The sequence below is a fragment of the Nannobrachium achirus genome (genome assembly GCF_963921795.1).
Source record: "Nannobrachium achirus genome assembly, chromosome: 13".
In the NCBI taxonomy this organism is placed as follows: Eukaryota; Metazoa; Chordata; class Actinopteri; order Myctophiformes; family Myctophidae; genus Nannobrachium; species Nannobrachium achirus.
In genome coordinates this window covers 53,181,178-53,209,045 of record NC_137833.1, presented here as the reverse complement: position 1 = coordinate 53,209,045, position 27,868 = coordinate 53,181,178, and the positions used below count along the sequence as shown (strand labels likewise).

The 27,868-nt window shown below is 43.1% G+C and overlaps 1 protein-coding gene across 1 annotated transcript; it reads right to left on the bottom strand.

Annotated features, from left to right (window-relative positions):
* Nucleotides 1–32: 32 nt before the first annotated feature.
* Nucleotides 33–25,831, bottom strand: LOC308297433 (uncharacterized protein). Its single transcript, XM_080740839.1, has 13 exons — nt 25,621–25,831; nt 25,018–25,113; nt 23,799–23,936; nt 22,166–22,299; nt 21,254–21,420; nt 19,721–19,957; nt 19,109–19,170; nt 7,581–7,718; nt 6,200–6,337; nt 4,663–4,796; nt 3,202–3,368; nt 2,368–2,570; nt 33–680 (listed from the first exon to the last, which is right to left on the bottom strand). Exons 1-13 carry the CDS (start codon nt 25,654–25,656, stop codon nt 639–641), a joined length of 1,692 nt encoding a protein of 563 aa, XP_080596965.1. The 5' UTR covers nt 25,657–25,831; the 3' UTR covers nt 33–638.
* Nucleotides 25,832–27,868: the final 2,037 nt, after the last annotated feature.

Here is a 27,868-nt window from a genome sequence, read left to right as displayed (position 1 = left end):
TATTTTGGCTGTTTTTTTCTTAACACCATTGTAGAACGAAATATAAAATAGGGCTAAAGTGGTTAATCAGTCAGACTCGTCGATTTAGTTGATTATAAAAAAAAGTAAAATACAATTTAAATTTGAACCCCTTCTCGATTATCCGATTAATCGAAAAAAGTAAACCGATAGAATATTGCAACCCTATTCCATTTGACATCCCAACAGAATGGCTCGGGGGTCGCACGCATTATAAACGGCCCCAGATGCTTAAATCTCATTATGAAACAAGTTAAAAAATAGAAAATAAAAAAAAGGAAAGGGAGCAATACAGCATAATGCCATTAGTGTACAGTACATCAAGGAGTGGTCTGGAAAAATAGATGTGGAAATCCTGTCTGTGGAGACGTTATATAAAAAAAGTGCCAGTTGGACCAGAAACGTACTGTGGTTTCCCGGGCCCAGCTATTAGTGTGGTGTTCATAATAGTTCATAGTTCATTTTTTTAAAGATCCTTCATATGGTTTGGTCTTATTTCCACGTTCTTCATTTTGATTGCTTTGTCTCTGGTGGTCCACCCAGCTGAAGATGTCCAGTGAGTGTCTGTGTCCTCTCAGTCTGTCTGTCTGTGTGTCTGACACAGTGGGACATGTCCTCCTCTAAGCCAGGCTTCTCTGACGGGGCTTTATTCTGGGGTAGAGCTGTTGGGAGGACAGGAGACATAAACCCAGTTAGAACATTATTTTATGCTTTAACTATTGAAAAATAGCAGATATACAAGCTCACAGCGCGGCACCGAGTGCCGCGCTGCGAGCTTGTAGATCTGCTATTTTTGAAAAATCATGAAAATTAGAATTTTGACCCGATTCTATAAGTGTCATTTGAATCCTTCTAAGGTTTTTTGAAAAATCTATGTTTCGATGTCAGCAATCTGGCGAGCCATCGTCAAAGAAAAGGTTCTTTTCACTTGAACTGGAGCTCAGTTAGTCTGTTCTTGAGAGACTACTATGTCAGTGGTTCTCAAACATTTTCATGTGAAGTACCCCCAAAATGATATTTATTTGGCCACGGACCCCCATCTCAAAATATCTAGTTCCAGGGACCACCCCAGAAGCAAAATTTGAGTTACAAACGTTCGCTTTAAAAATACATATATTCAAAGATTTGCACACATTTTCACAACTTTTTCAAAAATAGCAGATCTACAAGCTTGCAGCGCGGCACTCGGTGCCACGCTGTGAGCTTGTAGATCTGCTATTTTTCAATAGCTAAAGCATTCAATAATTCTAGGCCTAAATGGGTTAAGGGACACAACGTTAAATCCAGGGGCTCCCAATCTTTGCAGCTCAGGGCCCAAAAGATACATTTGGTGTCTCCCCGGAACCCAAACGTATAATTATGAATTAAAGGTAGGGTAAGTGACATTTTTGTTTTTGTTAAACATTAAACATTATCCCCGGAAGCAATTAGGGGTTCAGAGTCTTGCTCAAGGACTCTTCGACACCAACTCTGGAGGAGCCCGGGATCGAACTGGGAACCCTTCGGGAACCCTCCGTGTTCTAAGACGGCAACTCTACCCCTGAGCCACTGCCGCCATTATTAATCACTGCTATAGAGTTTTATATATGTATATTTTTTGTAACAGTCTCCCTGTCTCAGAACAGAAAATATTCTTTTAGGTGGGTTGGAAATTTTAAACCAATTATAAGAGAGAACCCATTTATCAGCTTCAATGATATATTGTTCCAGTTCCATTTTGTCTGCTCATTTCTTTGTGTCATCGCTTCCGATACCACTTGTTTAACCTGTATCCTGTATGAGTTCCTGATTGGATAAAATCTGTATCCCAACCAAAAAAGGTTGATTTATTCTGTTTATTAAAGAGCTGAAGAAACAGGGAGACACCTGTTACTGAACAAAGACTCTATAGCAATGATTACTATCGGATTGTATCGTCACTGTCTGGCCAAAACCTCTTAACTCCATTTTTGAGGTTTTTGATTTCTTTTTGCATAAATCAGGGCTATTGAACACTCTTTACATCTGAGTGTTGGTTAAAATAATATTGAACCAATGGAAAGTAGTAAAAAGTGCTTGGGCCAAAACCTCCTAACTCCACACTTTCTGCCAAACCAGCTAACTCCACCCGATTGGCCCTCTCTTGTTTTCATAAATATGTGCTATTGAACACCCTTTACGTCTGTGTGTTGGTTAAAATAATATTGAACCAATGAAAAGTAGTAAAAAGCACGTCGGTCAAAACCTCCCAACTCCACTTGAACTCATTTTCAAGAAAATTAACATTTTGGAGTTTGGGCCCGAAAGCCGATCAAGCACTGTGAAAATCGTTCTGCCACTGGCTATCATTATCTTCCTCCGTGAACTCACCCCTAGCAGGTTCCGGGGGATGTACCCCTCGGCGCCGGCGGCCGTGCGCGCCCACCACCACTCCACCTCGTCCTCGTCCTCCCGGCGCACGATGGCCATGCAGTCGCCCTCGTGGTAGGACAGCTCGTCGGCGTTCTCGGCGGCGTAGTCCCACAGGCCGTACACCACGCCCCGGTTCATGATGCCCATCTTCTCCTGGACGCCTGGGGAGTGGGGGAGAGGTGGGGGTTATGACCTGAGGACCTGATTCTAAAAAATGCCCTGCTAAGGTTCTTGTTAAACCTGTGATCAGTGGTTCTCAAACATTTTAATGTCAAGGACCCCCCCGGTATTATATGTATTTAGCAGCGGACCCCCATCTTAAAATATGTCGTTCCAGGGACCACCTAGAAGCAATATTTGAGTTACAAATGTTCGCTTTTAAAAAAATATATTCAAAGACTTGCAAAAATTAGACGGAAACGGAGCCATCTTATAACGACCATCATTTTGTCGTTGAAAAATAGCAGATCCACAAGCTCCGCATTGTGAGCTATAGATTGCCTATTTTTTGGCAGAGAGTGTGAAAAGAGACAGTATCAAGTACGTTATTTCCTGGTCAGTTTTACCAATCATAGAGGGTTTAAATGGTGCCTGATATGCAGCTTGGCAAATAAAAGGTGAATTGATCCCAGTGCATGACAGAGGACAATCTCACGATAAATCTAAATCTCCACGTTATGATTATGTTTTTTAATCACAATAAACAATAATAAATCACACACACACACACACACACACACACACACACACACACACACACACACACACACACACACACACACACACTCTTACCGTAGAGGAACTGGGAGCACTGCGTGTATCCCTCCTCCATCTCCTCACACTTATCAGCAGCAGTCTGCATGTCGCTGTAGGTCATGGCGAACACCGCCGCTCCAGACTCCACCAGGAACTTACACACCTGCACGTTGTTACAGGAGGCCGCACAGTGCAGCGGCGTCCTGAGACAGACAGAGAGAGAGAGAGAGAGAGAGAGAGAGAGAGAGAGAGAGAGACAGACAGAGAGAGAGAGAGAGAGAGAGAGAGAGAGAGAGAGAGAGAGAGAGTTACAGTTTACAACCGCATTTTCTGGGGTCATTTTACACAGGACTTAATTGACAAAAAAGAAAGGTTAGGATAGAACCTAGTCTCGCGTAGCCAGAACATCTACAGGTATTTGAGCACTACACCCTAACTACACCCTTCCTGGCTGTATATAAAATCAGGAAAATGGTAAATGGTAAATGGTGCATTTATATAGCGCTTTTATCCAAAGCGCTTTACATAGATTGTGCATTACATTCACACATTCACGCACACATTCATACACCGGTGGCGGAGGAAACCATGCAAGGTACCAACCTACTCACCGGGAGCAATTAGGGGTTCAGAGTCTTGCCCAAGGACCCTTCGACATTAACTCAGGGGGAGCCCGGATTCGAACTGGGAACCCTTCGGGAACCCTTCGTGCTCTAATAACGGTTTCTCTACCCCTGAGCTATGCCGCCCCTCAAGCTGGCATTTCTCTTAAAAAAATACATTTTAACATATCTTTACATTTTATGTTTACATTTAGGGCTGTCACGATTATGGCATCTTACATGACGATTAATTGTCACTCAAATTACTGCGATTAACGATTTAATTGTGTTTTTGTCGTTGACAATTACATTACTGTTTGGCTTTTAGGCTTTGAAGTTGCACATGGCAGATATGACACATAACCTAAACATACAAAGAAAATATGAAATATTTGATAACTTTATACTTAAAAAAAGTACATTGATAGTGGAAATAGCCGATCTACAAGCTCACAATTGTGAGCTTGTAGATCTGCTATTTCCACTATTTCTGAAAATGTTTGAAAAGTATGAGCATTTTTCAAAATTCACGATTATGACAAAATATTTGCGATTATGTCAAATAATTGCGATTAGACGATTATATAATAATCGTGACAGCCCTATTTAATTTTTTTCTAAGCAGCAAGCTATATATCGTCATTGTCGGGTGGAAACCTTGTATGTCCAAAACCGTTTGTTTTCATCATTTAAAAAAAATGAACTAAACTAGTGAAAACAGGCAATCTACAAGCACACAACGCCTCGCACCGCGAGGCATTGTGTGCTTGTAAATCTGCTGTTTTCACTACTTTTGTGCGACGGCCTTGTCTGATGAAGCAGGGCTTTACTTTCCATACATATGGAAAACATAATGTGATTTTTCGTCATCACGATTGTAACGGCGGCCACTTACCATCCGTCGCTGTCTGCAGCGTTGACGTTGACTCCAAACTGCACCAGGAACTTGACGATCTCTGTGTGTCCGGCACACACAGCGTTGTGCAGGGCAGTGATGCCCTCATCGTTGGGCTGGCTCGGATCGTCCACCTGGGGGCGCCATATTGACTTGTTAGTCACAGAAATACAGGCACTGGGGCCTGGTCTGAGCTCCAGGCACACCTGTCAGCCTAATATATTAGGCTGATGGATCTTGTATATCTGCTACTTTCGAATGGCCAAATAGTACCAAACACCAGTGGTGGATAAAGTACTAAAATTCTTTACTTAAAAGTATCAGTGATGGAATATAGAAATACTCTGTTACAAGTAAAAGTCCGGAAATTCAAAATGTACTTGACTGAAAGTACAAAAGTATTGGCATAAACATGTACTTAAAAGTAAGTAAGTAAAGTAACTCGTAAAAATCTTTTGAAAGCTCACAATGTGTCGCGATGAGATCGGCTATTTTCAAATGGCCGAAATGTAAATAGGGTTGAAGTGTTTAATTAGTGATAATAATCAATTGAAATTAGAGGTTTGCCCCGGGACCCAAACAACCGATCTACAAGCTGTACGTGCGCGACACGACCAACACTGGTCCCGACCCACTGTTGGGGAACTAGGGATGGGACGATAATCGTTATTGTCGGTTATCGTGATAAAAAAAACATGAAACCGCGAAATTATCCTCCGTCATGCACTGGGATCAATTCACCTTTTATTTGCCGAGTTGCATAAACGACAACGATTATCGTCCCATCCATTACCATTTAAACCCTCGATAAAACTAACCTGGAAATAACATACTTGATAGTCTTTTTTTCACTCTCTACCAAATCTCTTTGCCCAAAAAATAGCCGACCTTCAAGCTCACAACGCGTCGCAACCGTAATGCGTTGTGAGCTTGTAGATCTGATTTTTTTTTGGCAAATGTTCCGCCACCGGGATAATGTTGGGGATATTTTGATTATCGCGATTGTAAATCACCATTTCTTTGGTCACAATAATCGGGACATGAAACTTTCATATCGTCCCATCCCTAAATGGGAACCAGTGCTCCGGGATGCTCCGATCACTTTTTTGGAGGTCGATTCCGATCACCGATTTATTTTTTCATGATCCGCCGATACCGATTTATTTTTAAAGGAAAATATTTAACCTCTGTTATAGATGATTATTGATTAATTACGTATGTAGTAATAAAATACAATGTCAAATACAAAACATTAGCATGCCATACAGTTGAATTATTGCAAATTATAGAAACATGAATTCAAAATTATTTAAACTAATATACCTAACAAAAGGATGTCTGCAGTTGCATTACTTCCACCACCAAACGTGTTCTACCAATCAGACTGTGCTGTGTGGCAACAGCCATTTAGGATGTAAACTGAGCAGCTATATTATAAAAGATACGCTTTCCGGATCGGTGACGGCCGATCGCATCATTAATTGAATAAATCGGCTAATTTAAATCTGCCACCGATCGATCGGAGCAGCTTCCTCACCTCGTAGATGATCCTCTGCACCAGGTCAAACTCTCCCTCCAGCGAGGAGTCCAGCAGCAGAGCCAGCGGGTTGAACTTGACCCTCATGCTGTGGCTGATGCGCTCCGAGCCGTTCTTACGCAGGTTGGTCCTCTTGCCCTGCAGAACACAATCACACCACCGGTGAGCCGCGCCACAGAGGCATCAGGAATCCCAAGCAGCAACACAAAACAAATAAAATAAAGAAAGCAAGAGAGACTAAAGTATTGGCATAAAAATGTACTTAAAAGTAAGTAAGTAAAGTAACTCGTAAAAATCTTTTGAAAGCTCACAATGTGTCGCGATGAGATCGGCTATTTTCAAATGGCCGAAATGTAAATAGGGTTGAAGTGGTTAATTAGTGATAATAATCAATTGAAATTAGAGGTTTGCCCCGGGACCCAAACAACCGATCTACAAGCTGTACGTGCGCGACACGACCAACACTGGTCCCGACCCACTGTTGGGGAACTAGGGATGGGACGATAATCGTTATTGTCGGTTATCGTGATAAAAAAAACATGAAACCGCGAAATTATCCTCCGTCATGCACTGGGATCAATTCACCTTTTATTTGCCGAGTTGCATAAACGACAACGATTATCGTCCCATCCATTACCATTTAAACCCTCGATAAAACTAACCTGGAAATAACATACTTGATAGTCTTTTTTTCACTCTCTACCAAATCTCTTTGCCCAAAAAATAGCCGACCTTCAAGCTCACAACGCGTCGCAACCGTAATGCGTTGTGAGCTTGTAGATCTGATTTTTTTTTGGCAAATGTTCCGCCACCGGGATAATGTTGGGGATATTTTGATTATCGCGATTGTAAATCACCATTTCTTTGGTCACAATAATCGGGACATGAAACTTTCATATCGTCCCATCCCTAAATGGGAACCAGTGCTCCGGGATGCTCCGATCACTTTTTTGGAGGTCGATTCCGATCACCGATTTATTTTTTCATGATCCGCCGATACCGATTTATTTTTAAAGGAAAATATTTAACCTCTGTTATAGATGATTATTGATTAATTACGTATGTAGTAATAAAATACAATGTCAAATACAAAACATTAGCATGCCATACAGTTGAATTATTGCAAATTATAGAAACATGAATTCAAAATTATTTAAACTAATATACCTAACAAAAGGATGTCTGCAGTTGCATTACTTCCACCACCAAACGTGTTCTACCAATCAGACTGTGCTGTGTGGCAACAGCCATTTAGGATGTAAACTGAGCAGCTATATTATAAAAGATACGCTTTCCGGATCGGTGACGGCCGATCGCATCATTAATTGAATAAATCGGCTAATTTAAATCTGCCACCGATCGATCGGAGCAGCTTCCTCACCTCGTAGATGATCCTCTGCACCAGGTCAAACTCTCCCTCCAGCGAGGAGTCCAGCAGCAGAGCCAGCGGGTTGAACTTGACCCTCATGCTGTGGCTGATGCGCTCCGAGCCGTTCTTACGCAGGTTGGTCCTCTTGCCCTGCAGAACACAATCACACCACCGGTGAGCCGCGCCACAGAGGCATCAGGAATCCCAAGCAGCAACACAAAACAAATAAAATAAAGAAAGCAAGAGAGACTAAATCTATGTGTTTGCGTCCAGATAATGTCCGCCTGCTTCGGTGTTTCGAAGCAGAAAAAGAGGAGGTGCTCGTTTCAAGAGGCTCTTAAGCCGTTTAGGTCTAGAATTATTGAATGCTTTAGCTATTGAAAAATAGCAGATATACAAGCTCACAGCGCGGCACCGAGTGCCGCGCTGCGAGCTTGTAGATCTGCTATTTTTGAAAGAGTCGTGAAAATGTGTGCAAATCTTTGAATATATGTATTTTCAAAGCGAACGTTTGTAACTCACATTTTGCTTCTGGGTGGTCCCTGGAACTAAATATTTTGAGATGGGGGTCCGTGGCCAAATAAATATCATTTTGGGGGTCCTTCACATGAAAAGGTTTGAGAACCACTGGCTTAGTTCATTTAGAATATTATAACTAAATACAATCTTTGTGACAAAGCATTACAGCATTATTTTCATTCCTCTCACCCTCAGTGCCGTCTGGTTCTGCCTGTTCCTCGCGCTGCTTCTGTTTGAAGTTCATGACACCATGGTGCATCACCTCCTCTCCTCTCCTCACAAGGCACGTTGACCCACGTCTTGTGTCCAAATGTACACAGCGTCGTCTCATGTTGTCCCAAGTTGTTTAAAGAGCAATTGAACAGAGCAATGTGACATCTATATACATCCCTTGACATAGTTTGAAGCAACACTCAACTCATGCGTCTGCTCCTAGGTAAACAGAGAAGGAGAGAGAACACTTCCTGGTCAGGTGATTGGGGAGAGCCAACCGGCTGCCAGGAGAATGTATCCCATGGGCTGGGGGGCCATGGCTGGCTTGATTGGTTACGTGGTTTGGGTTTTCTAGCGTAGCTGCCATGGCAGCTAGTGTCAATAGCGGGAGATAGGTTCTTATTTCACCAGACTCTACCTGGCTCCAGGGGGTTGAGGGGGGCCGCGGCCGCTTCGCGGCCGCAGCCAGAGCACGCAGTCCGGCTTGGGTGCCCTCCGAGACCTCGGTGTCTGAGTCTGGAGCTCTGAGAGAAAAAAAAAAAAAAAAAAAAAGCCAGCTGCTAAGCTGAGCTGACCTGTGCGTGCGTGCATTCAGTGCAATGTGAATGCATGTGACTAATTGATAGGAAGATAGAGAGATAGATAGATACGTAATAAACATGATTTGGTACAAGCCCAACTAAAAGGAGATCCCAGTAATGTTGTTGGCTTATTTCCACAGGGAAGTCATTCATGAATGAACTAATTATTGATATAGGACTGTCATAGGTATACAGTGTCATTGACAGTACAGTTCACTGGTACAAGGTCAACTAAAAGGAGATCCTAGAAAAGACTAAGCTTATTTCCACAGGAAACCATTGAAGTATCTCATATAACATTGAATGACGGATAGAACAAAGCACTATGCAGGGGAAACAATTTAAAAAATAAAACAATAAAAACAGCCGATCTACAAGGCTGCATATGTGAGCTTGTGGATCAGCTGTTTTGGGCGCCGCCACTGTCGAGGCTGACAAATGAATGATTGCGACCGTCAGGTCGCAGTTACTATCGAAACCTCGACCAGCTGTCTGTATGTCCGTCACACTTTTGCACTGCTCATATCTCTGCAACCTATCTCTGCAACCGCTGGCCGATCCGTGCCAAATTTTGCACAGACAGTCCTTGCCCTCCACCCATCGATTCTCTCCTCCTCTTCTAGCGCCACCATGAGGCGAAACCCATTCTGGACACTACTCCTACAGATTTTGCCCTAAAATCACGCAAATCGCCACGCAGTATATATTAGGGAGTCTTACTGGTTTAATTATTTATTTATCCATGCCAAACGTTGCACACACACACACACACACACACACACACACACACACACACACACACACACACACACACACTCCTTGGCTGTATTTATTTAATGAATGAATGAATGAATTAATTATTTCCCTGTCTGCACCAGGCCGAAAGGACACATTGGCCCCGGCAACTAACTTTCCCCCGACTGCGTAGGCTACTGATTCTTTAAATAATTAATTAATTAATTATGGCCCCGCCCCCTGCACTGGCTGGGCTCACTGGTACAAGGTCAACTAAAAGGAGCTTTATTTATTTCATTAATTATTATTATTATATGAGGCCCCTGTCGAGACTGACTATTTATTTATTTATTTATTTATTTATTTATTTATTTATTTATTTATTTATTTATTTATTTATTTATTCATTCATTCATTCATTCATTTATTTATGTATTTATTTATTTCCCTCCCGACTATGTTTCCTTCCATCCATCCATCCATCCATCCATCCATCCATCCATCCATCTTCAACCGCTTATCCGGAATCGGGTCTCCGCCCCCCCCCCCAGGCGTCTGCCTATCGGCTAAATAAATAAATAAATATATATAAACAAATAGCGTACATCTTTCTTCCTTCCTTCCTTCCTTCCTTCCTTCCTTCCTTCCTTCAATAAATAAATAAATAAATAATTAAATAGCGTGCAACCTTTCTTTCTTTCTTTCTTTCTTTCTTTCTTTCTTTCTTTCTTTCTTTCTTTCTTCCTTCCTCAATAAATAAATAAATAAATAAATAAATAAATAAATAAATAAATAATCTCATTTACATATTGTTATGTAAATGAGGCTACATTAATTATGCAAATGATTATTATGTAAATGAGGCTGCATTAATTATGCAAATGAGGTTGGGGGCGTGGTCTGCATTAATTATGTAAATGAGACTGCACAACATGCATTCGACGTGCGCGTCTTGTTGCTAATTAGCCTAATTAATTATGCAAATGTGTTGGGGGCATGGTTTGCAGTAATTATGCAAATTAGGTTGGGGGCGTGGTCTGCCGTAATTATGCAAATGAGGTTGGGGGCGTGGTCTGCATTAATTATGTAAATGAGACTGCACAACATGCATTCCACGCGCGCGTCTTGTTGCTTATTGCACGCGAATGCAGGGGGCGGAGCTAATTAGCCTAATTATTCAAATTGGGGGCATGGCATGTAAATGAGGTTGGGGGCGTGGTCTGCATTAATTATGTAAATGAGACTGCACAACATGCATTTGACGCGCGCGTCTTGTTGCTAATTACACGCGAATGCAGGGGGTGGGGCTAATTAGCCTAATTATTCAAATTGGGGGCGCGGTCTGCATTAATTATGTAAATGAGGTTGGGGCGTGGTCTGCATCAATTACGTAAATGAGCCTGCACAACATGCATTTGACGCGCGCGTCTTGTTGCTAATTATACGCGAATGCAGGGGGCGGGGCTAATTAGACTAATTATTCAAATTGGGGGCGTGGTCTGCATTAATCATGTAAATGAGGTTGGGGCGTGGTCTGCATTAATTATGTAAATGAGGCCGCATGACAAGCGTTCTCTTCACCGCGCTGACGTGGACGCAAATACAAGAGGTGGAGTCAAACTTAATGAGTGGGAGGAGTCTAACTTAATGAGTGGGCGTGGTTTCAACAAGAGGGAGGAGTCTGACTTAATGAGTGGGCCTAACGTAATGAGTTTTGTGGGCGTCGCACGCATTAATTATGTAAATTAAGCCGACTTATGCAAATGAGGGGGGGCGGGGCATGGTTTGGAAATGCGTGTGGGTGTGGTGCGCATACATTATGCAAATGAGGCTGTTAAGTGGCGTTTCCCAGCGCGTAAAAAATGCAGACGACCGTATGTAAATGAAGGGGAGGAGTTTAGTCGACTTAAAAAAATTGGGGGCGGGGCATGGTTTGGAAATGCGTGTGGGTGTGGTTCGCATAAATTATGCTAATGAGGCTGTTAAGTGGCCTTTCCCAGCGCGTAAAAAATGCAGATGACCGTATGTAAATGAAGGGGAGGAGCTTAGACGACATATGCAAATTGGGGGCGGGGCATGGTTTGGAAATGCGTGTGGGCGTGGTGCGCATACATTATGCTAATGAGGCTGTTAAGTGGCCTTTCCCAGCGCGTAAAAATGCAGACGACCGTATGTAAATGAAGGGGAGGAGCTTAGTCAACGTATGCAAATTGGGGGCGGTGCATGGTTTGGAAATGCGTGTGGGTGTGGTTCGCATAAATTATGCTAATGAGGCTGTTAAGTGGCGTTTCCCAGCGCGTAAAAAATGCAGGCGGCCGTATGTAAATGAAGGGGAGGAGCTTAGTCGACATATGCAAATTGGGGGCGGGGCGTGGTTTGGAAATGCGTGTGGGCGTGGTGCGCATACATTATGCTCGCATACATTATGCTAATGAGGGCGTTAAGGTAGGTTTCCCAGCGCGTAAAAAAGCAGACGACCGTATGCAAATGAAGGGGAGGAGTTTAGTCGACTTAAAAAAATTGGGGGCGGGGCATGGTTTGGAAATGCGTGTGGGTGTGGTTCGCATAAATTATGCTAATGAGGCTGTTAAGTGGCCTTTCCCAGCGCGTAAAAAATGCAGATGACCGTATGTAAATGAAGGGGAGGAGCTTAGACGACATATGCAAATTGGGGGCGGGGCATGGTTTGGAAATGCGTGTGGGCGTGGTGCGCATACATTATGCTCGCATAAATTATGCTAATGAGGGCGTTAAGTGGCCTTTCCCAGCGCGTAAAAATGCAGACGACCGTATGTAAATGAAGGGGAGGAGCTTAGTCAACGTATGCAAATTGGGGGCGGTGCATGGTTTGGAAATGCGTGTGGGTGTGGTGCGCATACATTATGCTCGCATACATTATGCTAATGAGGGCGTTAAGGTAGGTTTCCCAGCGTGTAAAAAAAGCAGACGACCGTATGTAAATGAAGGGGAGGAGTTTAGTCGACTTAAAAAAATTGGGGGCGGGGCATGGTTTGGAAATGCGTGTGGGTGTGGTCCGCATAAATTATGCTAATGAGGCTGTTAAGTGGCGTTTCCCAGCGCGTAAAAAATGCAGGCGGCCGTATGTAAATGAAGGGGAGGAGCTTAGTCGACATATGCAAATTGGGGGCGGGGCGTGGTTTGGAAATGCGTGTGGGCGTGGTGCGCATACATTATGCTCGCATACATTATGCTAATGAGGGCGTTAAGGTAGGTTTCCCAGCGCGTAAAAAAAGCAGACGACCGTATGTAAATGAAGGGGAGGAGTTTAGTCGACTTAAAAAAATTGGGGGCGGGGCATGGTTTGGAAATGCGTGTGGGTGTGGTTCGCATAAATTATGCTAATGAGGCTGTTAAGTGGCCTTTCCCAGCGCGTAAAAAATGCAGATGACCGTATGTAAATGAAGGGGAGGAGCTTAGACGACATATGCAAATTGGGGGCGGGGCATGGTTTGGAAATGCGTGTGGGCGTGGTGCGCATACATTATGCTCGCATAAATTATGCTAATGAGGGCGTTAAGTGGCCTTTCCCAGCGCGTAAAAATGCAGACGACCGTATGTAAATGAAGGGGAGGAGCTTAGTCAACGTATGCAAATTGGGGGCGGTGCATGGTTTGGAAATGCGTGTGGGTGTGGTTCGCATAAATTATGCTAATGAGGCTGTTAAGTGGCGTTTCCCAGCGCGTAAAAAATGCAGGCGGCCGTATGTAAATGAAGGGGAGGAGCTTAGTCGACATATGCAAATTGGGGGCGGGGCGTGGTTTGGAAATGCGTGTGGGCGTGGTGCGCATACATTATGCTCGCATACATTATGCTAATGAGGGCGTTAAGGTAGGTTTCCCAGCGCGTAAAAAAAGCAGACGACCGTATGTAAATCAAGGGGAGGAGTTTAGTCGACTTAAAAAAATTGGGGGCGGGGCATGGTTTGGAAATGCGTGTGGGTGTGGTCCGCATAAATTATGCTAATGAGGCTGTTAAGTGGCGTTTCCCAGCGCGTAAAAAATGCAGGCGGCCGTATGTAAATGAAGGGGAGGAGCTTAGTCGACATATGCAAATTGGGGGCGGGGCGTGGTTTGGAAATGCGTGTGGGCGTGGTGCGCATACATTATGCTCGCATACATTATGCTAATGAGGGTGTTAAGTGGCCTTTCCCAGCGCGTAAAAATGCAGACGACCGTATGTAAATGAAGGGGAGGAGCTTAGTCAACGTATGCAAATTGGGGGCGGTGCATGGTTTGGAAATGCGTGTGGGTGTGGTTCGCATAAATTATGCTAATGAGGCTGTTAAGTGGCGTTTCCCAGCGCGTAAAAAATGCAGGCGGCCGTATGTAAATGAAGGGGAGGAGCTTAGTCGACATATGCAAATTGGGGGCGGGGCGTGGTTTGGAAATGCGTGTGGGCGTGGTGCGCATACATTATGCTCGCATACATTATGCTAATGAGGGCGTTAAGGTAGGTTTCCCAGCGTGTAAAAAAAGCAGACGACCGTATGTAAATGAAGGGGAGGAGTTTAGTCGACTTAAAAAAATTGGGGGCGGGGCATGGTTTGGAAATGCGTGTGGGTGTGGTCCGCATAAATTATGCTAATGAGGCTGTTAAGTGGCGTTTCCCAGCGCGTAAAAAATGCAGGCGGCCGTATGTAAATGAAGGGGAGGAGCTTAGTCGACATATGCAAATTGGGGGCGGGGCGTGGTTTGGAAATGCGTGTGGGCGTGGTGCGCATACATTATGCTCGCATACATTATGCTAATGAGGGCGTTAAGTGGCCTTTCCCAGCGCGTAAAAATGCAGACGACCGTATGTAAATGAAGGGGAGGAGCTTAGTCAACGTATGCAAATTGGGGGCGGTGCATGGTTTGGAAATGCGTGTGGGTGTGGTTCGCATAAATTATGCTAATGAGGCTGTTAAGTGGCGTTTCCCAGCGCGTAAAAAATGCAGGCGGCCGTATGTAAATGAAGGGGAGGAGCTTAGTCGACATATGCAAATTGGGGGCGGGGCGTGGTTTGGAAATGCGTGTGGGCGTGGTGCGCATACATTATGCTCGCATACATTATGCTAATGAGGGCGTTAAGGTAGGTTTCCCAGCGCGTAAAAAATGCAGACGACCGTATGTTAATGAAGGGGAGGGGCTTAGTCGATGTATGCAAAAAAGTTTCGTCACCAACGCACGCACGCACGCACGCACGCACGCACGCACGCACACACACACACACTTAAGATGACATACTTAAACACTTTATCAAAGCATCATTACAGAGTACAAACCACTTTGTGATGATGCAAGTGTACCATAAATAACAAACAATACAAAAAAAGTGTCCCAATTTCATTACGTCAATGTATTGTTATTTCCATTTTCTCCAAGTTCAGGCCCAGTCCCAGGCAGGCACATCATTGTAAACATAGCTGAGTGGGCCTAGCACCATTTCATTACTATTATATACTAGCCTGAAAATATTCCTTACAGCAGGATCCTATCTATACCCAGGCGCTATACGATGATATCATGTCATGATTCCATTCAGTTGTAGTCTGTGCAGTCAGTGTCACCTGCTAGTTGTCCCATAGTCAGTGAATGCCAACTGTGTGTGTGCAACGCGCGCACACGCACACGCTCTGCGCGCGCACACACACACACACACACACACACACACACACACACACACACACACACACACACACACACACACACACACACACACACACACACACACAATGTTCTTTCTTGGTGCATTGAATAAAATCATGGAATCTTAGGTTAAAATCCGATATTCTAAGCAAGAGATCAGTGTGGTAAGATACCTTTTGTTACGTACCCCCAGTCTCCTAAGATAACACTCAAGAGAAATGGCACCAAATGGCCAGAAACGAGTATAAAAATCACCACAAATACTTAGTAGTACAAAGTATTTTTATTGTAAATGTGGGAAATACTACGTGTGTGTGTGTGTGGTTACAGTATATTGCCAAGAGGACAAGAAAATAGAACGATAGGTAGCAAAAATAAATATATCTGCGTTGACAGCCATGATGTCTGGGATTTAGAACGCATCAACTGATGGCAGACGGGTTTAGTGAAACATGAGACTTAAAAAAAAATAACTGCACTCGTTATAAAGAGAACGGCATCGTTCACCGTTACTACAAAACAACAAAGATTGAAGAGGGTTTGGATCAAATCAGTGGTTCTTTTTCATGTCAAGGACCCCCCAAATTGACACATATTAGCCCACAGCCACGGATCCCCCATAAAAGAAGCCTTTTAACAACTAATAGCAATGATTCTCAACCATTTTCATTTCAAGGACCGCCCAGTTTGATATGGCCCATTTGATACCATTTTGATACCCCGAATCTACACTGTGGTACAAATGGAACACAATCCATTCGTATGCTCTCAGAGTTACAGACAACTATCAGACATTTGGTTGGGGACCCCCTGGAACCCCTCTCGAGGACCCCTGGGGAGGCCCCCCTGGAGCCCACTTTGAGAACCACTGGATTAAAGGAACGGTTTGCGTCTTTATCACCTCCATACATATTGTATGTACGTACTGTATATAATATATGAATCCATATTATAGTCCATGGGCCATACGAGATGTCGGTATCGGAAAGGTGGCAAAGGTTATCATGCATTTTTGAAAAGCTCTATATCTGTAGATTATATTTTGGTATGATAACCCTTTCTGAGACACAGCTAAATTGGTGTTATCAGCCGCTAGAGTTGGTGTCCCATTAACTTTACATTACAGGGAAAAAAAGCAAAAGATTAATCTGCTTTAAGTAACATATGAGGGGTCAAACTAGGGGTTTTTCATGATTCTAAATCCATTGCAAACATCTGTTTTGCATAAAAAACATTCATTGGGCTAAAACGGCCCCTACAAAAGTGTGAAAAGTGATGACTCATCACTTTTCATCACTAAACCATAGTCTTGTGGGGCCGTCTTTTAGCCCAAGGAATGTTTTTTGTGCAAAACTCTAGCGGCTGATAACACCAATTTAGCTGTGTCTCAGAAAGGGTTATCATACCAAATTATAATCTACAGATATAGAGCTTTTCAAAAATGCATGATAACCTTTGCCACCTTTCCGATACCGACATCTCGTATGGCCCATGGACTATTATACTGTAATTATGGAATGCTCACTACAGGACGCCGTCGACAAGCTGTCTCAGCGGTGGGCCGTGGATGATTGGAAAACGTGCTTATTGATGATGGCATCGATAAGCACGATGATGATGACAGTGGTCATTTCAAAACAAGATTTCAAACTTTCTTTCAAAACGTGGAACAATGGCTCCAGGGAAGCGAAAAGGCCGGGGTTTCTATTAGCCAGGAATCCCCCATTGATGATGTATGTCACTGGTACCAGTGGTACTACAGGCAGGCTGCTGACCTGTCCCCAGCAGCCAACCAACGAGACACAGTCACAGTGATTAGACGGAAAGGGCGCCATCTTATAACGATCGTCATTCCGTCGTTGTCGGGTAGAAACCTTGTATCTCCAAGTTTCAAATGTGTATGTTTTTTTTTTGCGAAGCGAAGCCCTGCTTCATCAGACAAGGCCGTCGCACGAAAGTAGTGAAAACAGCCGATCTACAAGCACACAACGCCTCGCGGTGCGAGGCGTTGTGTGTAGATCGGCTGTTTTCACTAGTTTAGTTATTTTTTTTTAAATGATAAAAAGGTTTCCACCCGACAACCACGATTAGCAAGGACTAATTATGTGAAGATGGGGTTGGGGGAAAGGGGGAAACATGGGTGAAGAGTGCTCCTTCAAGAGTGGCCTTCTCATCGCAACGCCTCTAAAACAATCTGTATCATAAAGTGATTAAAAAAACAACATATTATTATATCACCTCCTTGGTCTCTTGCCTATGATTTCCTTCACACCAATATTCAACCTGCTGCAGTATATGTTAGTATCAGTATGTCTGTGGGTATCTCGGCCACATTGCCAGCCCGGGGAAGAGAAGGAGACTGGCTTCTGGGGTGTCATCGACCACAGAAGAGTCAAACGCAAAGCAGTAGGTCTCTCTCTTTTAGAACGTGTGCACATTATTGTGTCACATTATTTTAAGCTTTAACTATTGAAAAATAGCAGATATACAAGCTCACAGCGCGGCACCGACTGCCGCGCTGCGAGCTTGTAGATCTGCTATTTTTGGAAAAAGTCGTGAAAATGTGTGCAAATCGTTGAATAATATGTATTTTCAAAGCGAACGTTTGTAACTCAAATTTTGATTCTGGGGGGTTCCTGGAACTAAATATTTTGAGATGGGGGGAGCTTGTATATCTGCTATTTTTCACTGGTTAAAGCTTTCAATAATTCTAGGCCTAAATGGGTTAAGCAAAATCATCAACCACATCATGGTGATCATTGCACATTCTAGAATCCAGAGCTGGAATGGTGGTTTGAGGAAAGAATCCAAGTTTGAAAAGCTGTACAGCTGTTGTTGATGCAGCTAATTACTGTATATTATGTTAAACTGAGGCATATTTGCCAAGTAAAGGACCAAGGCAAAAGTACCAAGCCTCAAGGGATTGTCATGGTAACAGAAAGGGGGACATTTTCAAAAAGCACGATCATCATCACGATCATCTTCATCATCATCATCCTCCTGTCATTCATATCATGCACTGTGTGGTGAACCTATCGAAAACAACCAGTTAAGCTCGAAGAAATAACTAAAAAAAATAAAGGTGTAAAGACAAAAAATAATTCACATTTTCTACTGTAAAATACTGCTTGCTCCCATTTAGGGGTGCAACAGTTAATGACACTAATAGTGAAACAGTGAAAATAGCCATTTACGAGTTAATGAGCTTGTAGATCGGCTATTTTGGCTGTTTTTTTCTTAACACCATTGTAGAACGAAATATAAAATAGGGCTAAAGTGGTTAATCAGTCAGACTCATCGATTTAGTTGATTATAAAAAAAAGTAAAATACAATTTAAATTTGAACCCCTTCTCGATTATCCGATTAATCGAAAAAAGTAAACCGATAGAATATTGCAACCCTATTCCATTTGACATCCCAACAGAATGGCTCGGGGGTCGCATTATAAACGGCCCCAGATGCTTAAATCTCATTATGAAACAAGTTAAAAAATAGAAAATAAAAAAAGAGGAAAGGGAGCAATACAGCATAATGCCATTAGTGTACAGTACATCAAGGAGTGGTCTGGAAAAATAGATGTGGAAATCCTGTCTGTGGAGACGTTATATAAAAAAAGTGCCAGTTGGACCAGAAAAGTACGGTGGTTTCCCGGGCCCAGCTGTTAGTGTGGTGTTCATAATAGTTCATAGTTCATTTTTTAAAGATCCTTCATATGGTTTGGTCTTATTTCCACGTTCTTCATTTTGATTGCTTTGTCTCTGGTGGTCCACCCAGCTAAAGATGTCCAGTGAGTGTCTGTGTCCTCTCAGTCTGTCTGTCTGTCTGTCTGTCTGTGTGTCTGACACAGTGGGACATGTCCTCCTCTAAGCCAGGCTTCTCTGACGGGGCTTTATTCTGGGGTAGAGCTGTTGGGAGGACAGGAGACACAGAGGGACACAATGTTAAATCCAGGGGCTCCCAAACTTTGCAGTTCAAGGCCCAAAAGATACATTTGGTGTCTCCCCGGAACCCAAACGTACAATTATGAATTAAAGGTGCGGTAAGTGATATTTTTGAAAAATCGTGAACATTTGAATTTTGACCCCTTCTATAAGTGTCTTCTAAATCCTCAGAAGGTTTTTTGAAAAACACGTTTCTACGTCAGTGGTTCTCAAACTCTTTCATGTCAAGGACCCCTAGAATATGTATTTGGCCACCGACACCCGTCTCAAAATATATATATTTTCAGGACCCCCCAGAAGCAAATATTTGAGTTACAAATGTTCACTTAAAAAAATCGATATTCAAAGATCCACACATTTTCGTGACTTTTTCAAAAAATTACAGATCTACAAGCTCACAGCATGGCACTCGGTGCCACGCTGTGAGCTTGTAGATCTGTTATTTTTCAATAGTTAAAGTATTAAATAATTCCTAAATGGATTAACCAATCAAGCACTGTGAAAATCGATCTACCACTGGCTATCATTATCTTCCTCAGTGAACTCACCCCTAGCAGGTTCCGGGGGATGTACCCCTCGGCGCCGGCGGCCGTGCGCGCCCACCACCACTCCACCTCGTCCTCGTCCTCCCGGCGTACGATGGCCATGCAGTCGCCCTCGTGGTAGGCCAGCTCGTCGGAGTTCTCGGCGGCATAGTCCCACAGGCCGTACACCACGCCCCGGTTCATGATGCCCATCTTCTCCTGGACGCCTGGGGAGTGGGGGAGAGGTGGGGGTTAAGACCTGAGGACCCGATTCTAAAAATGTCCTTCTACCACTTTTTGTGGTCACATGTTCAGATACTGGATTCTGATTGGCTTAAAACAGTAGTAAATCAGTCAACAACCTTGAGTTGGCTCATGGACCCCGCCCACTGTTGTGTTGCAGTTGTAACATTTCCAAGATCTTGCAAGTTACAACTGTGTTTTCTTTCATTTATATGGTAGAAGTGGTATAAAAGCAATTTACCATTCAAGGGTCGTGGGTTGTTGGCTGATTTACCAGAACAACCCACTCCCTCTCATGGTAAATGGCTTACTTCTAAGGCTTTTGAAAAACCTATGTTTCTATGATCAGTGGTTCTCAAAAGTTTTAATCTCAAGGACCCCCCAGAATTATATGTATTTAGCAGCGGACCCTCCCATCTCTAAATATTTGGGATGGGACGATATGAACATTTCATGTGAGAGTTATGGCTATTTACGATATTATCGCAATGATCAAAACATCCCAAACATCCATTATTCTGAGGTGGAATGTTAAAAAAAAAAAAAAAAAAAAATAGCAGATCTACAATTGTGAGATAGTAGATCGGCAATTTTTTGGCAGAGCGAGATTTGATAGAGAGTGAAAAGAGACAGTATCAAGTACGTCATTTCCTGGTCCGTTTTACCAATCAGAGGGTTTAAAATGGTACTAGATATGCAGCTCGGCAAATACAAGGTGAATTGATCCCAGTGCATGACGGACTGTTTTCTTTATCACGATAAACAATAATAACGAATGTCGTCCCATCCCGAACACACACACATGGCTGTCACGATAATTACATTTTACATGACGATTATTGTCACTCAAATAATTGTGATTAACGATTTAATTGTGTTTTTGTCGTACATTACTTGTTGGCTTTTAGGCTTTGAAGTTGCTCATGGCAGATATGACACATAACCTAAATATACAAAGAAATTATGACATATTTGACAACTTTATACTTAAAAAAGAAGATTAATAGTGGAAATAGCCGATCTACAGTACGAGCTTGTTGTAGATCTGCTATTTCCACTATTTTCGACTTTAAAAAAATATATAATGAACATTTTTCAACGTGGAAACGATTATGAAAAATAATCGCGATTATGTCAAATAATTGCGATTAGACGATCATGTAATAATTGTGACAGCCCCACACACACACACACACACACACACACACACACACACACACACACACACACACACACACACACACACACACACACACACACACACACACACACACTCTTACCGTAGAGGAACTGGGAGCACTGCGTGTATCCCTCCTCCATCTCCTCACACTTATCAGCAGCAGTCTGCATGTCGCTGTAGGTCATGGCGAACACCGCCGCTCCAGACTCCACCAGGAACTTACACACCTGCACGTTGTTACAGGAGGCCGCACAGTGCAGCGGCGTCCTGAGACAGACAGACAGAGAGAGAGAGAGAGAGAGAGAGAGAGAGAGAGAGAGAGAGACAGACAGAGAGAGAGAGAGAGAGAGAGAGAGAGAGAGAGAGAGAGAGAGAGAGAGAGAGAGAGAGAGAGAGAGAGAGAGAGAGAGAGAGAGAGAGAGAGAGAGAGAGAGAGAGAGAGAGAGAGAGAGAGAGAGAGAGAGAGAGAGAGAGAGAGAGAGAGAGAGAGAGAGAGAGAGAGAGAGTTACAGTTTAAAACCACATTTTCTGGGATCATTTTACACAGGACTTAATCAACAAAAGAAAGGTTAGGATAGAACCTAGTCTTGCGTAGCCAGAAAATCTCAGAATGCTACAGGTATATAGAGCACTACACCCTAACTACACCCTTCCTGGCTGTATATAAAATCAGGAAGCTGGCATTTCTCTTAAAAAATATATTTTAAAATATCTTTACATTTTATGTTTACAGCAAGCTATATATCGTCGTTGTCGGGTGGAAACCTTGTATGTCCAAAACCTTTTGTTTTTATCATTTAAAAAAATTTAACTAAACTAGTGAAAACAGCCGATCTACAAGCACACAACGCCTCGCACGGCAAGGCATTGTGTGCTTGTAAATCTGCTGTTTTTACTACTTTTGTGTGACGGCCTTGTCTGATGAAGCAGGGCTTTACTTTGTGGGAAAACATACATATGGAAAACATAATGTGATTTTTTTGTCATCAGGAGTGTAACGGCGGCCACTTACCATCCGTCGCTGTCTGCTGCGTTGACGTTGACTCCAAACTGCACCAGGAACTTGACGATCTCCGTGTGTCCGGCACACACTGCGTTGTGCAGGGCAGTGATGCCCTCGTCGTTGGGCTGGCTCGGATCGTCCACCTGGGGGCGCCATATTGACATGTTAGTGACAAAAATACAGGCACTGGGGGCCTGGAGTTCCACAGGACTAAGGCACACCTAGTGCCAGTCTAATGTATTAGGCAGATGGATCTTGTATATCTGCTATTTTTTAATAGCCAAAGCTTTCGAATCCAAGATGACACACATGCTTTTGCGGTCTTCATTTGTTGAGGAAATCAGGGTAGCTAGAAGAGGAGTATAATTCAAAGAGTACCAAACACCAGTGGTGGAAAAAGTACTAAAATTATTTACTTAAGTAAAAGTACAGTATCGGTGATGGAATATAGAAATACTGTTACAAGTAAAAGTCCGGAATTCAAAATGTACTTAACTGAAAGTACAAAAGTAAAAGTACTCATTATGCAGAATGTCCCATTTCAAGTTTTCAAGCGTATAAAAATCTTTTGAAAGCTCACAACGCGTCAAGGTTGCAACGCGTTGTGAGCTTGTAGATCTGCTATTTTTGTTGGCAAATGTTCCGCCCCCCGGGGATATTTGATTATCACAATAATATTGTAAATCGCTTATTTCTTTGGTAACAATAATCGTGCCATGAAACCTTCATATCGTCCCGTCCCTATTGGGAACCAGTACTTTACACCAGTGGTTGAAACATTGTTTTCTCTCTCAACAGTAAACAAACCAACGTAAAGTTTAAGTGTATAGAGGGTACCTGCACATTTCTAAAGTGACAATTTAAGGACTTTTTAATACCTCTAAAACAGGGGTTTTCAAAGTGGGTGACGGGGCACCCTGGGGGGCCGCGACGGCAGTCCAGGGGTGCCGCGAGATCAGTTGATAATATTTGGACACTTGAAAAAATATTTAGTATCAGTTTAAACTTGAAGTAAGTACACAGTTATTTTCAGCCAGTTCTAACCAAAATGGCTATTGGCTCAACGTTTTCCTCGCAACATAATCACTAAAATATCATTACTGTCAGGCAGAAACCTCTGTCGCACAAAACTAGTGAAAACAGCCAATCTACAAGCACACAACGCCTCCCATCGCGAAGCGTTTTGTGCTTGTAGATTGGCTGTTTTCACTAGTACATTTTATAGTTAATAAATACAAAACGAACAGTTTTGGACATACATGGTTTCCACCCGACAAGATGATATGCTATAAATATAAGGTGCTGGGAGTGAAATTTATAATGTAGGGGTGCCTCAGATTAGAAAAATACTCATGGGGTGCCCTGAGACAAAAAAGTTTGGGAACCCCTGTTCTAAAAAGACAAATGAAACATTGGCCAAATTGTCAAATATTAGTGGCAGAAATTGTGAAAATAGACGATCTACATGCTCATGTAGATCTGCTATTTTCACAATAGAACCGTGTTATACAAGATGTAATGCCTCAACTCTTAGTGCTTGTCTTGGTGGGGGGGTCCCCAGTTAAAATGGGATTCTTTTGGGGATTGCTGCCTGAAAAGGTTGAGAACCGGTGCTTTACACCACTTGAAGGTGCTTCCTCACCTCGTAGATGATCCTCTGCACCAGGTCAAACTCTCCCTCCAGCGAGGAGTCCAGCAGAAGAGCCAGCGGGTTGAACTTCACCCTCATGCTGTGGCTGATGCGCTCCGAGCCGTTCTTACGCAGGTTGGTCCTCTTGCCCTGCAGAACACAATCACACCACCGGTGAGCCGCACCACAGAGGCATCGGGAATCCCAAGCAGCAACACAAAACAAATAAAATAAAGAAAGCAAGAGAGACTAAATCTATGCGTTTGCGTCCAGATAATGTCCGCCTGCTTCGGTGTTTCGAAGCAGAAAAAGAGGAGGTGCTGGTTTCAAGAGGCTCTTAACCTCACCACTAATCCAATTCAGCAATGAAGGGTGGCTTGCTGTACCAAAAACGCACCCGCTTCGCTGAAAGATCGTTATGCAATCTGTTATTGTTGTACAAATCCTGTCTGGGGTTACGGGGCACAGGGCAGGACCCAGGGCAGCCAGAGAAAAATGGGACATAAGCAGAGGTGGGAAAGTAATGAATAAATACGTAGACTCAGTAATTAAGAAGTACAATTAGTTATTCATTACAAGTAGTTTTGTAGATTTAGATGATTAACAAGTACTTTTATTTTTGGCACCGTAGTAATATTTTGATGCAAACACTTTTGCAATTTTGAATAAACGACTGACTTGCAACAGAGTATTTTTACACAGAGGTATTGCATTATTACTTTTATTATATTTTTCCTCCTCTGGTCAGAGCACTGATTGTCAGTGGTGGGACGTTCAATTCTTTTTTTTTAAGTAAAAGTATCAATACTGCAATGTAGAAATACTCTGCTACAAGTTAAAGTCCAATATTAAAAATATATATATTTTAGTTATAGTACAAAAGTACTGGTATCAAAATGTACTTAAAGTACCAAAAGTATAAAATAGTCATTAAGCAGAATGTCCTATTTCGCAAGTTTTCAAATGAATAAAATGTATACAAATCTTTTGAAAACTAAAATATTTTCAAATGGCCGAAATGTATAATACTGTAGGACTGACGTGCTTTAATGTATGTTTTGTAATAAAAATCAAAATCTAAAAAGAAGTAGTAACTAAAAGTTTTAAATAATTGTAGTCGAGTAGAAGTAAAAGTACAGAAAATTGGAAATACTCCAATACACCACTGCTGATTGCTGGTTGGTTTGACACTTTTAGGGCAAGACCTTCCACCTCACGGTTAAAGGCATACCTTGATGAGAGCTTTCTCAGGGCCTTCGTCGTCAAAGGTTTGTCTGGCCTTGGCAATAGCCATGATGACTCCCTGCATGGCTGGAGTCAGCATCATCTGGACAGGGAACAACATACAAGCACATAGATGTTAGAAACTACATTCCTATCCACATCATCATAGCCATGAACAGAAGACGTATGGATTAAAAACACACACGTGTGACATAACTCAGTGGTTCTCAAAGGGAGGCCCAGCAGCCGGTGGGGACCCCCAAGGATCCTTGAAGGGGTTCCAGGGGGTCCCCAGCAAAATGAGTGAATAAAGCCCTTTGCATACAGGGAGGGAGGGCGAGCTCTCTTGGACAATATTGTCTGTTTTGTCCGTGTGGAAAATCAGACCCTGTGTGCAAAAAAAAACCCTATTTTATACTTCGGATATTCAAAGATAGCTATGAGCTCACAACGCATGGCGACGCGTTGTGAGCTTGTAGATCGTCAATTCCCAATATGAACATTTGGGGAATCATTTGTAAGATTTTAGTCAAGATTTTTGAAAAAGTCCCCGACATAAAAATGTAAATAAAAAAGAACCACCGATACAATCCGACCACATTTTACGAACCTCTTCGTTGTATCCGTCTGCGTCCGCTCGGACCATGATGCGTCCCACGTTGGGGATGTCCACCTCTGACACCACGTTCTCCGCCGGGGGCTGGCGCCGTCTCCTTCTGCGCCTGGCGGCACCCTCGTCCTCCGACTCCGACTCCGCCTCCACCTAGGGATGGGACCATAATCCTTAATATCGTTTATCGTGATAAATAACCCATTTAGGCCTAGAAATGATTGAATGCTTTAACCAGTGAAAAATAGCAGATATACAAGCTCACAGCGCGGCACCGAGTGCCGCGCTGCGAGCCTGTAGATCTGCTATTTTTGAAAGAGTCGTGAAAATGTGTGCAAATCTTTGAATATATGTATTTTCAAAGCGAACGTTTGTAACTCACATTTTGCTTCTGGGTGGTCCCTGGAACTAAATATTTTGAGATGGGGGTCCGTGGCCAAATAAATATCATTTTGGGGGTCCTTCACATGAAAAGGTTTGAGAACCACTGGCTTAGTTCATTTAGAATATTATAACTAAATACAATCTTTGTGACAAAGCATTACAGCATTATTTTCATTCCTCTCACCCTCAGTGCCGTCTGGTTCTGCCTGTTCCTCGCGCTGCTTCTGTTTGAAGTTCATGACACCATGGTGCATCACCTCCTCTCCTCTCCTCACGAGGCACGTTGACCCACGTCTTGTGTCCAAATGTACACAGCGTCGTCTCATGTTGTCCCAAGTTGTTTAAAGAGCAATTGAACAGAGCAATGTGACATCTATATACATCCCTTGACATAGTTTGAAGCAACACTCAACTCATGCGTCTGCTCCTAGGTAAACAGAGAAGGAGAGAGAACACTTCCTGGTCAGGTGATTGGGGAGAGCCAACCGGCTGCCAGGAGAATGTATCCCATGGGCTGGGGGGCCATGGCTGGCTTGATTGGTTACGTGGTTTGGGTTTTCTAGCGTAGCTGCCATGGCAGCTAGTGTCAATAGCGGGAGATAGGTTCTTATTTCACCAGACTCTACCTGGCTCCAGGGGGTTGAGGGGGGCCGCGGCCGCTTCGCGGCCGCAGCCAGAGCACGCAGTCCGGCTTGGGTGCCCTCCGAGACCTCGGTGTCTGAGTCTGGAGCTCTGAGAGAAAAAGAAAAAAAAAAAAAAAAAAGCCAGCTGCTAAGCTGAGCTGACCTGTGCGTGCGTGCATTCAGTGCAATGTGAATGCATGTGACTAATTGATAGGAAGATAGAGAGATAGATAGATACGTAATAAACATGATTTGGTACAAGCCCAACTAAAAGGAGATCCCAGTAATGTTGTTGGCTTATTTCCACAGGGAAGTCATTCATGAATGAACTAATTATTGATATAGGACTGTCATAGGTATACAGTGTCATTGACAGTACAGTTCACTGGTACAAGGTCAACTAAAAGGAGATCCTAGAAAAGACTAAGCTTATTTCCACAGGAAACCATTGAAGTATCTCATATAACATTGAATGACGGATAGAACAAAGCACTATGCAGGGGAAACAATTTAAAAAATAAAACAATAAAAACAGCCGATCTACAAGGCTGCATATGTGAGCTTGTGGATCAGCTGTTTTGGGCGCCGCCACTGTCGAGGCTGACAAATGAATGATTGCGACCGTCAGGTCTATCGAAACCTCGACCAGCTGTCTGTATGTCCGTCACACTTTTGCACTGCTCATATCTCTGCAACCTATCTCTGCAACCGCTGGCCGATCCGTGCCAAATTTTGCACAGACAGTCCTTGCCCTCCACCCATCGATTCTCTCCTCCTCTTCTAGCGCCACCATGAGGCGAAACCCATTCTGGACACTACTCCTACAGATTTTGCCCTAAAATCACGCAAATCGCCACGCAGTATATATTAGGGAGTCTTACTGGTTTAATTATTTATTTATCCATGCCAAACGTTGCACACACACACACACACACACACACACACACACACACACACACACACACACACACACACACACACACACACTCCTTGGCTGTATTTATTTAATGAATGAATGAATTAATTAATTATTTCCCTGTCTGCACCAGGCCGAAAGGACACATTGGCCCCGGCAACTAACTTTCCCCCGACTGCGTAGGCTACTGATTCTTTAAATAATTAATTAATTAATTATGGCCCCGCCCCCTGCACTGGCTGGGCTCACTGGTACAAGGTCAACTAAAAGGAGCTTTATTTATTTAATTAATTATTATTATTATATGAGGCCCCTGTCGAGACTG